The sequence below is a fragment of the Hippichthys cyanospilos genome, chromosome 6 (genome assembly GCF_059441005.1).
Source record: "Hippichthys cyanospilos isolate Australia breed blue-spotted pipefish chromosome 6, RoL_Hcya_1.0, whole genome shotgun sequence".
Classification (NCBI taxonomy): Eukaryota; Metazoa; Chordata; class Actinopteri; order Syngnathiformes; family Syngnathidae; genus Hippichthys; species Hippichthys cyanospilos.
The window spans coordinates 13,929,189-13,942,215 of NC_142374.1; the positions used below are offsets into that span (position 1 = coordinate 13,929,189).

Here is a 13,027-nt window from a genome sequence, read left to right on the forward strand (position 1 = left end):
TTGAAAACGACACTTGATTAAAAATGCTGATAGCACTGTCACATGAAATCAAATATGTTTAGCTCAATAGGATGGGATGAAGCACAATTCCCAGGAGATTCCCGAGAACAAAAAAGAGATTTTTGCAAAATGTGTATTGTAAAACAATATACATACATACCAGTTTTCAAAATGTTTTCTTTATATTGAGCAGACTGTGATTTAAGTATCTAGTGTGCAAATGTGAACATAACAGTCAGGCTCTTTTTTTCTAGCTGCAGCAGAGTTCTTTTCTCTTACTGAATAGTTCAACAAAATGAACACAGCTCATGTTAACTATGGTTTGTCATAAAAATCACACATCTGAAAGTGATCATTTCTCCCCGGGGACTACAGCTATTATAATATTTTGAAATTTTGATTCAAAATTTGCTAGGTGAGAAACTATTATAAATTAAAATAAATAAAAAATAAAACATTTGTCCTTAAAGACAAATTATTATATTTTTTATAGTAATCAATACATTTTTTAACCTAAATATTGCAGTACTTATTTTGGACAATGATTTTAAGCGGACGTCAGAACGAGAGGATCAATGTTTCTGGCTGAAACAGCGAATTTTAATCATCCTGGTTTGATAAAAAGGCATCAGTAGGAATAGCAGCAAGTGTGCAGTCATTTACCTATACTAAACTGCTTTTAAAAAAGTAATCTAACTGTTATCCGGGGCATTCGAGTACTCGTAGCTAGCGGCTAATTTATGCCAGATGTAGCACCAAACGCTGCAACCAGGTGCCATATAATAAAATTCCAGCGTAATGCAGTTGCTATTTAGCGGCCAGCATTGGCGCTTGATATATATATATTCAAATCAAATAAAATCAAATCAAATTTTATTTATACAGCCCTAAATCACTGAAGTCTCAAAGGGCTTCACAGATGAAAAGAGGTCGTACAGAGACATCTTTTCAGTATAAGGTACACAACAGCATCCCCTGTCAAAGCTCCCAGAAGGGGAAGGAAAAACTCAAAAACCCCAATTTGGGGAAAATCAGAAACCTCCAGAAGGGACCACAGGTGGGAGGAGCCCCTTCCAGGCCCACAGGTTGAGGTTTTCATCAGAGGTGCAAAAATTAAATGGCAATTAATTATGAACCTTGCAATTGTGCAAATCCTATTTTTTTTTTTTAACTTAAGCAACATTTTGCCCCTTATCTGATGTTACTGACTAAACCAAACATAACCATGATGTATATTTTAGCATTTTCTGCACCAACAATTGCAAATACTGTCCAATTTTAAATAAGATACTCGAAACCAAAAACATTCATTGCAGCCCTAGTTTTTAAGCTTGCGCTATACCACTTATCCCTCCTGGGGTTAGAAGTGATTTAGAGTCTACTCCAGCTGAAATCAGCCAAGGTGGAGTACATCCAGAATCAATCACCCGCCATTTGCAGGTCAGATATCCTACTGACACCCAGCCTATGCATTTGTGTCCACCGCTATGTATATTTGTTTTTGGTCTTGAGCTTGACTCACTGAAGCTACTACACTAAAGCGCTCCATAGAGGAAACCCTGGCCTGGCCTTTCCAACAATGTCTCATGTATTTTGTGGGATGCAATTAACTTTGCTGTTTTGAGCCAATATAGACACAACAGTGTAGAGAAACGAATAGGCTGAGTCTTAGGATGTAAAAGACAACTATTTATTCACATTCACACCTAAGGACAATGTATAGTCTTTAACCCAAGGAACAAGCTACGGTATATGACAGGGAGAATTGATAAACTGATATATTATTATTATCATTATTATGAAAGGACTACCTCAGTGGGATGTGCCAGCACAAGTAAAGAATGATTACCTGGTGAACCCTTGGCAAGCGTTCCAACTCGGCTGCCCCGCCCGTGACCCAGCGTGCCTTGCTGTGACCCTGTTTCAGATGAGGCGGATCCCGAGTGGGAGTGACTCCTCTCCTTCAGGCTACCGGACGACCTCTGGTACCAGCAGCGTAGCTCTTCCGACACGGCTGCCCTCCCCCCTCCTGCGCTCCCCTCGCGCCCCAGCGATGGAGTCCGTACAATCTGCGAGCGGGACGGCGTTAGCCGGCCGCCGCCCTCGCCGCCCTCTTCCCCTCCCCAGGCCTCCTTGTACAGTCCCCCGGCTGTGTAGGAGCTGGAGGTCTTGAACTGGGCCTTGACGCTGTAGTGGCCCTCCTGGTCACTCTCCAGGCTGCGCACCACCACCGGGTTGGGGCTGCCCTCTACGTACAGAGGGTACTCTTTGATGCGGTACTGCGAGGACGGCTGGCTCTGGCTGTGGAGGTAAACGCCGTGGTGTCCTCCGCCGAGGCCGCTTCCGCCCGAACCTCCGACTGAGCCGTTCTTAGCTGCCAGGTTAGGCATTGAGCCGGAGTTGGACGACCCCAGATGACCGGCGGACCTGGGGGGGAACACGTCACAGAGAAAAGAAATGCTTAGCTTTTCAGTCAACAGCAAGTATCAAAATATGTTCTCAAACATAAGTAAACTATCAAATGAATTGTGCACTAAATATGAACTTTTTACTGCTGAAAAAGGCTAAATTAAGTATAGAATCCCTTTAAGGTTTTGGTACTTGAAAATATAAAGACTACTGTACATTCCTGAGCACCTTGATATTTTGCTGACTTTGCTATACCATAGGTTCCATCCCAAGATCTCCACTTGCCACATACTGGTCTTTTGGTGACTAAAAGGATGGAGACTCAAGTATGTCAGCAGGTTCTCGAGAATTCTCTATTCAGACTCCAGTAATCTGGAATAGTGTTTTCATTGGTCGTTCAAAAGAACAACTATTTTGTGCGAATGCAACTGAACAGATCACTTCCTGAATTGATTCCTTCTTTGTATTAAGTTCATGTGAGATGTAATTGGAAATGGAACTGCAGATTCTGTCACCACTCAAAGCTGTCAAGCTGGCATCTGTTACTTCAAGTTAATGGCTAACCTGGAGTCAATCCAAATACTGGAGTCAAGCAGGGGAAAACAATGTTTAAATTTGGTATTGTATTGGTCTGCTGAATTGTCCTAGGAGTGTGGACAAAGAATGCACAAGTACATGGAACTTATACTGGATATCAGGACACGGAATAAATGTCGAAGCGGCTTGCCCTTTCGTCAGTCTTACCTGTGCCTCTGCCGTTGTCGCTGCCTGGCTTTAGAAGGCGAGTCCTCCCCGAGAGTTGAGTAGTTGGGGTTGCTACCGGGCGCCAAAGGCCCGCCAGCCGGGTAGAAGTGCTCCGAGCTACTCTGGCTGGTGCAGGAGGAGCAGTCGTCTAGCGGGTCGGACCCATTGGAGCTCCGCGTCGGGCCCAGGAAGAAGTCCGGGCTGCCCAGCGTGCCCAAGGCGTGTGGGTGCGCATCTGGGTCCGATGTCAGGAGCTTGCCCTGGGACTCAAGGCTGGAGCTGCGGTTCCTAAAGTGCTGAGCGAGACTGTGCAGACGTGTGGGACTGATGTCCACTGACCTGTTGGATGTTCAACCAACACCGGGATTAATAATTGGGGCTCTTGGACATTACAGATGTGTCATTTCAAAGAGATCCTTTCTTGATCTTAATGCCGATTAAAAAATATATCAGGTGAGCACCTAAAGTGCATCTGTAAATAGGCTTGCACACTTAATCGAATTGTAATCACGATCACAATATTGGCTGTCACAATTACTTAAGCTCATCGTCTGCAATATTAACATTTAAAAAGTCAAGTGCTTTTTTTTATTACAAGTCAAGTCAAGCACTTTGTCATCCTACCACCAGGGGGCAATGTTTCCCATGTGTTTGCATGACAAAAGCGTCTGCTTTTCTCACGTTAATATATTATTTACCAGCGGGAAATGTCATTAAGTTTCTCATCTGATTCCTAATATATACCATGCTAGCTGTCAATTGAGACCTATTTTGAAAACAATTTAAATAAACTTGGTTTGAAATGACTGAAAATGACATTTTGACTGCTAATTTATGAAAAATGGCTTAAAAGTAAATATTGTGCTTGGTTCTAAGTAGGCTTTTTTTTTCATTGGTTTACACTCAGCAATTAAGTTAGCTGTGTTGCCCTGTGTGCCAAATTTTTACCATGTCTTGGGGGGTGAATTTGTTTTAGTTATTTCCTTTATTTGTTTTAATTTATTTTTATTACATATTTGTAAATATCAAGCCTGGAAGCCTTGTTTACATACTGATTGTATAAAAAAAAGGGCAATAAATTGACATGCTTGACCAAACAAGATGAATAATCGTGATTTTAATATTTACCAGAATGATTGTGATTATTATTTTGGCCATAATCGTGCAGCCCTATCTGGAAGGTATTCACGTTACAGTTTCATTCCAAACTGTATCAAAATAATCTCTTATCTCAAACTCTACGCACAATACCCCATTTTGGCAATGTGAAATAAAGGTTATTTGGAAATATTTATTTAATTAAAAATAGACAACTAAGCAATTACATTTACTTAAGTATTCACAGCCTTTGTTTAACAATTTGTTAACCCACCTTCGGGATTTGAGCCCACTTAAAATCGTTATGAATATGAAGTCCCAAGATTAGCACACCTATCTTTAGGCAATTCTACCAATTCTTCTTTGCAGTAATTCTCAAGTTCCATCAGGTTGGAAGGAGACTTCTCTGCACGGTCGTTTTCAGGTCTCTCCAGAATGGTTAAATCAAATTCAAGTCTGGGTTGAGGCTGGGCCTCTCCACTGCATTCACAAAATGGTTTTGAAGCCAATCTTTTGAGATCTTGGCTATGCACTTCAAGTCTCTGTCCTGCTGAAAAACAAACCTTGGAGTATATTTTCATCCACAATATCTCTGTATCTTGCAGCATTCATTTTTCTTCCTATGCTGAATAGTCTGCCGGTTCCTGCTGCTGAAAAGCATCTCAATAGGGTGATGTTGCCACCACCATGCTTTAATGCATAGGTGTCGAACTCCAGTCCTCGAGGGCCAGCATCCTGCATGTTTTCTGGTTTTCTTTCCCCAACACACCTGATTCAAATGATTAGCTCATTAGCAAGCTCTGCAGGAGCTTCAAAATGATCCCAATCATTTGAATCAGGTGTTTTGGAGGGAAAAGGTTTGAAAACATGCAGGATATCGGCCCTCGAGGACTGGAGTTCGACACCTGTGCTTTAATGCCTGGTGATGAGCGGTACTTGGTTTCCTCCAAACATGACGCCGGGCTTTCACATCAAGGAGTTCAATTCTTGTCTCTCCTCAGAACACAGAATGATCTTTCTCATGGTCTGAGAGTAATTTATGTGCCATTTGGCAAATTCCAGATGGGCTGCCATGCTTCTTTTACTAAGGAGTGGCTACTCTAAAATACAGGATTGACTGGTGGCTTGCTGCAGAGATGTTTGCCCTTCTGGAAAGCTCTCCTCTCTCCACAGAGGAACGCTGGAGCTCTGACCATCAGGTGACGAAGGCTCTTTTCCCTCGATTTCTCAGTTTAGACGGTTGGCCAGCTTGAGAACAAGGCCTGGTGGCTGCAAACATCTTCCATTTAGGAATAATGGAGTCTACTGCGATCATTGGGACCTTCAAAGCAGCAGACTTTTTTCTGTATCCTTCCCCAGATTTGTGGGTCTGGGTTGTGAAGTTATGTAAATATATTTCTTAATTTTCTATTCTGAATAAATTCATAATGTAAGGAAAAAACACATTGCCATAATGGGGTATTGTGTATAGAATTTTGAGGTAAGAGATTGATTTTATAAAATTTGGAATGAGGCTGTAAAATGACAAAATCTGGGAAAAGTAAAGTGCTTTCCAGTTGCCACAGGAATAAAAAAATAGAAGAATGAAACTGAGTTCAAGAAGAATGACAGACCTGGTGGAATGTACGTAGTGTGGCGTGCGGGTCCTTAGGTCTGGTGTGGACGGCATGCTGGACTGGGCGTTCCACAGAGGGAGGTTTCTGATGGGGCTGCTCTGAAGAGAGTTGGTACCTCCTGCTTCTGTGCTCCCAGAGCTCGGGAATCTTCGGTGACTGAAGAGAAAAAAAAGAACATTTAGATGAAAAAAACAAAAAACATGGGTGAATACACTGATTATTGTGATGTCATCAAATGTGCTGTGCCGTGACATTTTCTAAAGCACAATAAATGTTAGGAGACACCAGGCCTCCCACCTGGAGTGAGACGAGCGCTTTTTGACTTTTTCATACGGCTCGTCAAGTGACGACTCGCTCCACATTTTGGGCTTGATGGGCGATTTGTCGTAGTCGGCGCGGCCATAGTGCAGGTGCCGCAGCCCGTCCAGGGACTGCGGCGGCGGGGGACGACTGTGAGAAGGCGGGCGCGGGGGGAGGCCCTTGTGGGGCGACGCCATCGGCGAGAAGTTGGGGGTCCCAGTCACTTGGGAGTCGTCGTCATCCAGGACCAGAGCGTCAGATAGCGAACTGTCTTCCGAGCCGATGTTGGCCTCTACAGAATGGGAAATCCCCAAGAATGTCAGATTATGATCAAATTTGTCAGTAATTGGAAAAGTGATTTCTTCCCAACTAATCGCTTGACACTAAAAAAACATTTAAATCAATAAATAAAACTAAATGTATACTGATCTGAAACATTAATTCAGGGGCACCAATATCTTAAAGATTTTAACTTGAAGAAAAAAATACAAAACTGCTGAATACTTTCTAAATTACATTAATCATGAATGCAATTTGTAAAAAAAAAAATGATAGCATCCCATCGCACGCCTCCAAGGTGGGCCACTCCCCAATTTGAGAAGGCCTGTATTAAAGTGAAATCCAATACATAAGATACTGTCTCGTGATGACAAATTGAGAGTTTGACGGTACCTTCAATTATAAGAGATGCCCTCTGGGTTGGCTTCTTTCCCGAGCGAACCCGATATTCATTGATGGAGTTTTCAATCTCCTGTAGCTTCTTGAGTGCATTGAGATATGAGGTCTTCCTCTGTTTCTTCAGCTTTTTGCTGTTCACGTGTGGGTCACTGGCAAGGCGACGGGCGGCCTCAGTAATCTGCGACTGAATGGCGAACTCCCGCTCCAGTCGCTCTAATTCCTCTTCCTGGGACGAGCACATGCAAGGAGATGAAGCCAATAGCGTGGGCAACACCACTGAGCTAAGTTAAGTTACATATTCGTGATCCAGAAACAACAACAGTCTTAGTATGCTGTAATTCTCTAAGCACACACAGGTTGCCAGAAAAAGCACAGTGTAGAAATAATTTATCTCAGTCACAGCAGATTTTCTCACCGCTGATTCCTCTCTATAGAAACACTCGGTACTCCAAAAATAACAAGCCGGTGTCTGTAACAAGGCTGTCTTTCTCCACACTTCTGCTGGGATTTGTCAAGTAGGGATCACCAAGTCAAACATTTCAATCCTACTTCAAGTTATATTTAGTATCAAAGGTATTGTACGGTCTACAACAAGGGGTAGGAAACCATGCATTCATTGCATGGCATTGAACTGTACATATAGCAATTGAATTTACATTAGGTTTGTGTGTGAATGAGGTACCAACGCTGACTTTGTTCATTTAAAAAAAACAAACAAAAAAAAAAACAAACCCATGCACATTTTGTTCACCAGCAGACATGTGACCATAAGCTCGTACTGTGAAGGGAACTAATCATCATCAGATCTATCATGTTATGGGTTTTGGTGGATTTCACATAATGTGACTTTAAAATTAAAATGCAATTTAAAACTCAGGGCTAAAAAAACAATACTTATAACTTGTATATAGAGCGTTAATCCAGCAACATAGGGGGCCAGACAGTGACAAAGGGTGCCTTCATGATATGAAAAATATTTACCTCCCCCTTCGGAAGAATCTTCTGCTCATCCAGTTTGAAGGCAGTGCCGATCTTTCTCCTCACTGTAGGGGCTTCCTCGCCTGGATCGAGAGGGTATTCTTTGGGAAGTTTCCCTGTCAGCTCCTGTAAATTAGTAAAAAAGTAAAATGAGGCTACAAATGTAAGACTTAGCACACTGATTTTTTTTTTTTTTTTTAATGTTTGGCCTACAGCCTCTCTGATGCAGATGTTCTTGAGTTCCTCAAGTCGCTGTTTCAGCGTTTCCTCCAGAGCTTCCTGGCGGGCCCTCAGCGCAGCCAGCATGTCCTTCTTGGCTGTTTGGGAGCTGTCTGATTCCTGAGAGCCTGCAAAATAATCCCAGCGGTTAATTGTCAGGAGTAAGATGCTATGCTGATCTTTTCAATTGTGGGGTCTTTGGCTGCCCAGGAGAAAAAAAGGATAGATTGTCCATGCACCTGCACAAGGCTGCCAGGATGTTTACAGGGAAGTGAGTGGAACATTTCGATAAGGAAGTTGTTTGTTTCAAGGAAAAGGGAGGGGGGGCAGTGCAGAGGACAAAGTCAGTGACGCACAGTCTCTGGGGGACCTGATGTGGTGCCAGTCTTGTTTGTAACACGCCTTGCAAATTTAAGACAAACTGCTCACATACACACTGTCGCCCTTCCCTTGGGAAAAGTCAGAAATAACGCAAAACTCACCTGCTGAGAAAGCTGTGGCAAAAAGAAAAACATGACTTTAAGTCACTCAACATTGGATTGTTGGCTACTCTGACACTGGCTTCAAAAGGCACAATGTGAAGGAATGGTCCTTAGGATGGTAGACTAGTCTCTAAGCACATTGCCTGTTGTTGGCATGGTGACCATGGATCACCTATTTTGTACTGGAAAATACTGGACCATAGCATTGAGACTTATGTAACTTATACTTACTTCTATGAAGTTATTATGAACTTCCTCTACTTGGTTCCCACTCTAGTAAACAATTGCTGTTTAAACATGACACTTTTTCCTTGGAAATAATTAAAGGATGTATACAAAAGAAATCTGTTTCAATCAACACCTTTGGGTTTCTCTTAATTTGTGGTGGTGATTTGGTCCTCACCCATCTGCATTTTAGGTTTTGATTTTGTCGGGATTTTGATTTGATCGGGATGCTTCGGGGCGGAGACTTTTTGGCTGGGTTAGCGTAGAGAAAAATCTACTTCTCTATGCACATAATATTGTAGACTCGAAAACTAAGTTAAATATCAGCTAGGCCTTTGACATGTTACCACCTTTACGAAGGAAATTAAGAATAAATACCAAGCTGCTGATTACAGACTGCATTCAAAAAAAAAAAAAAAAAAAAAAAAAAAAAATATATATATATATATATATATATATATATATATATATATATATATATATATATATATATATATATATATATATATATATATATATATATATATATATATGATGAAGAATCAATACATCTTGAAATACAACATTTTTAAAGTTATGATTCTAGTAACGGTGCTAACATCATGGCTATTAGGGAAATGTGATCAAAAGTTGGCATGACTGATTGCTACTTTGGTTTGGCAGCTCCATCGCTAAGTAGATAGAAAACAGCAATAGCTACATGTGCAGGCTGTGCAAACTTTGCTCCCATTTTCATGATTTTCTACATCATAACTTGAGTGGTACTTGTTCATTGATTCAACAGCATTGTTGTGTTTTGGGTTTTTGAGGACACACTGTACCTTTCCTAACAACTTCATTTAGTCCAAATTGCTTTGGAGTTACTGCCACACAAATGACGCTTAAAAACTGGCCAAAATATTGTTTACTTCTGAGTATTACTTTTGTTCTTATTCTTCAACTCGAAAGTGAAAGTAGAGCAGGAAAGGTTTGAGTGATTGGGTACTGTCACGCACATTTCTGCCACCCTTGATTGAATAAATACGCTCACAGCTGCTTATTATCATACCAGGATGGTGGAAGGAGGACCAATATACCCTGTTACAAAAAAAAGCTCAAAGGTTTTGAGCAGGTCCGTATGAAATAGGGAACTCTGCTTTGGAGTTTAAATGATATATATATATATATATATATATATATATATATATATATATATATATATATATATATATATATATATATATATATATATTTTTTTTTTTTTTTTCTTTAAAACTATGTCCACAGGCGACCTGGCCCACCTGTCCATTTTAAACATAAAATGCAGCCTCATGAGAACAAAACTTTGCATTGTGTGGCTGAGAACATGAGTTGCGCAATCAATGGAGTCTCTTGGGAGGCAGCTGTTTCTGTCCATCCAGTTATCAACCAATGCCCGACTCTGTGCCACGAGACAAGAATGCACTTGCCTATCTTTAATTTTTACACCCACTCACCCTGGCCCCAAAATATGCACGCACACCCACATATGTATGTACTGACCTGACGAGAGCAGACTGCCACTGCTTCCGCTGATAATCTTGCCTTTGCTGCCCATGTTGGCCAGTTTGGATGTTTTCAGCGTTCCCGTTTCAGTGAGGTCGATGGCAATCTCGCTCAGGCTACGTGCAGCGTGAATTTTAGACTGGACACACAAACACGTTTGAGAAGCAAAAGGATGTCATCAAGAGCTGGCAGCATCTTAACCATCATGTGTGATGCGTTGTGATGTGTCTACGATGTAATAGTGAGTGGGTGAGGAGAAGATTGCTCACCTTGCTCTGCTTGCGGTCCAAATAGAACTGGTGTTGGCTTATGGCCATGGCCCAGATGGACTTGATGAGGGCCGGACAGGCATACCAGGTGTGCACGGCGATGCCACTGTGACCAAACGTCCTGCGTGTCACCGACGCCCTGCAGTAGAAGCGGACACAAGGCCTCTTTATACACACTGAATACGAAAAAAAAACCCTGCAAAAACGTAAACACAAAATGCATGAAAAACAAAGAATGTTTTGCCAGATGTGTTAGTTATGCGAATTTACATTAAAGTGGGCGTCAACCCAATTAAGCAGCAAAATCTTTTTTTTTTTTTTTTGATCTTAGCTGGAGGCATTTCATCACCCGCTGTCGGCTGAAAATGACATCATAGTTGTTCAGGGAATAACTAATTAAGACTCACCTGTTTTCTGAGTTAGATAATGTGACGTTCGCAAACTGAGCTGTGATTGGTTGTAACCTGAAACCGGGGCAACTGTGACAGGCAGAATTTGCTGCTTAATTTATATTCCAAAAACACAATATTAATCAGAATGTCGTGTTTAGACTAGTGATGCTGAATAAAATGTTATTCTAAGAAAAATGTTTGGGTGACTTCCTCTTGAACACTTTAAGTGTCATTGACGTGTAAGGAGGTCAACAGGAACCCTCCTGAGTAGTCCCTAGTTCAGGGCATGGAGACTCGGCATGTAATCTTTGTCATTTTGCCTGAAAGTGTGGAAGCGAAATGAACTTCTTCTTTTGGATGGCCATTAAATAAGCCACGTTCCCTCCCACAATGGTGCAAATGCCCCCATTTACGTTCCCTCTCATGATGGTGCAAACACCTCCATCTACCAGTACAAATCTAGGAGAAAAAAAGAGAAAGGAAACGCCAACCATGCTCACAGTTAGACTGCACTTTGCACAAAAATATACCCCACTGTCTAAATTTCTGATGCCCATTTAGGGCTTCACCATGCTGTATTTGCATGGAGGTCATGATGGTGGTCCTTGATGTGAAAAGGTTGAGAACATTTCAAAAACTAGATATTGTACGTTCTTGTGAAGCGAACTGTGGTAAAACAGGCAAATGCTGTTTGACTATTAAGACACCATTTTACAGGCGGATAAAAAGACTTCTCCGCAGCTTGTGAGAAGAGGAGGCACATATTAGCCACACACGACGCTGGCGTGTTTGCTCATCCTTATTTAAACACACACTCACGGCCAGCTCACCCTAATGACAGCTCCTCTCAAGAAAACACGGCTGCTCAACATTTCACCCTGGCCAGGACTGTTTTTCCTCCCCCGTGCAACACCGCACATATGGAGCCATGTTAAATAAATACAGGCAGGGTCACTTCGGCAACAAAGCGGGCTGCTCACACAGTCCTTCGTGGGGATCCCTTGTCAAGACATTTGGATGTGTGTGTTTGCATGTCGTAAGATATCATTTTTTTTTGGAAGGGGGGGGGATTTAAGATATCTCAGAAAAAGAATCGCAGCATGCTTTAATAAGTGCTTAAAACGAGTGTTTAGTGAAGTATATAATTGTAGTCAGTTCATCCAACAATTCCATATCAATTTCTGTATTGGGTCATGGTTGAGTATCACATTAAACTTTTTCTGTCGTGTTTACAGGTGTGTGTAACACTAAACCAAAAGTAATCTAGTGTATATTAAAGGCAGTCAGTCTGCAATCCAACTGTTTACTGCCATCAATCATTACTTCGTACTTATGTTTTTCAATGAAAAGTCATGGGATGGTCTCGCTTACCTTGTCTCTGAATAAAACGTTTAAACCATTGTAAAGACGAACAGATCCACGTAGATGGCTGTGTTTCATTGCTCAGGGTGTGAGTAGAAGAAGATCGGGAGAAACATTTTGGATTGTCCCATTGGTCACGAAGAAGAAAAACGCTATATAGTGTTGTACTTAGGTTGAAAAGGGGAGTGTAAGTTGTAGCACATCATAGCAAGTTTGTGTCATTATTGTGAGAAAGAATGATGTGAAAAAGCCACTGATGGGAATCTTGCCTCAGCGTCATTCATGGCACATTTCATAATTGCAGATCTGTAGATAAATGCCTGCAATTGGCTAGCAACCAGTTCATGGTGTCCCCCGCCTACTGCCCAAAGACAGCTGGGATAGGCACCAGCAAGCCAGCCACTCTAGTGAGAATACGTGGTTATAGAAAATAGAGAGACGGATTGATAAATGCCCGGTTTTCAATCAAAAGCTCTTTTACAGGTTCATATTTCCAACATAAACCTCCCTGTATAATATAAATATCACTATTTTGGTTTATTTTTGCCATCTTTTGTTCAAGGAAGCATGTTTTTGGTGTAACCCAACTATGTTTCAGTGTTGATTCCTATTCCTGTAAAAATAATAAATGCTGTTTGAATTGAACACATTCAATTAATTGATTGTGTCATTTAATAATAATAAACTAATCAACTAAGAATCAAATTGCCTTCACATTCCAACGATTGGTC

General features: G+C 41.5%; 1 protein-coding gene across 8 annotated transcripts in view; it reads right to left on the reverse strand.

The window, feature by feature from the left end:
• frmd4a (FERM domain containing 4A) overlaps positions 1 to 13,027 on the reverse strand; it is a 133,760-nt gene that overhangs the window by 7,087 nt on the left and 113,646 nt on the right. For 6 of the 8 annotated variants that reach the window (XM_088416701.1, XM_088416702.1, XM_088416697.1 and 3 more), the window contains exons 13-21: positions 10,543 to 10,684; positions 10,271 to 10,412; positions 8,037 to 8,170; positions 7,827 to 7,949; positions 6,840 to 7,071; positions 6,165 to 6,459; positions 5,865 to 6,023; positions 3,154 to 3,492; positions 1,850 to 2,427 (exon numbers count right to left, since the gene is read on the reverse strand). In XM_088416701.1, the coding sequence (XP_088272827.1) occupies positions 1,850 to 2,427; positions 3,154 to 3,492; positions 5,865 to 6,023; positions 6,165 to 6,459; positions 6,840 to 7,071; positions 7,827 to 7,949; positions 8,037 to 8,170; positions 10,271 to 10,412; positions 10,543 to 10,684 (2,144 nt within the window). The remainder of the gene's footprint in view (positions 1 to 1,849; positions 2,428 to 3,153; positions 3,493 to 5,864; positions 6,024 to 6,164; positions 6,460 to 6,839; positions 7,072 to 7,826; positions 7,950 to 8,036; positions 8,171 to 10,270; positions 10,413 to 10,542; positions 10,685 to 13,027) is intronic. The other 2 variants (XM_088416699.1, XM_088416705.1) reach the window with 1 other exon arrangement.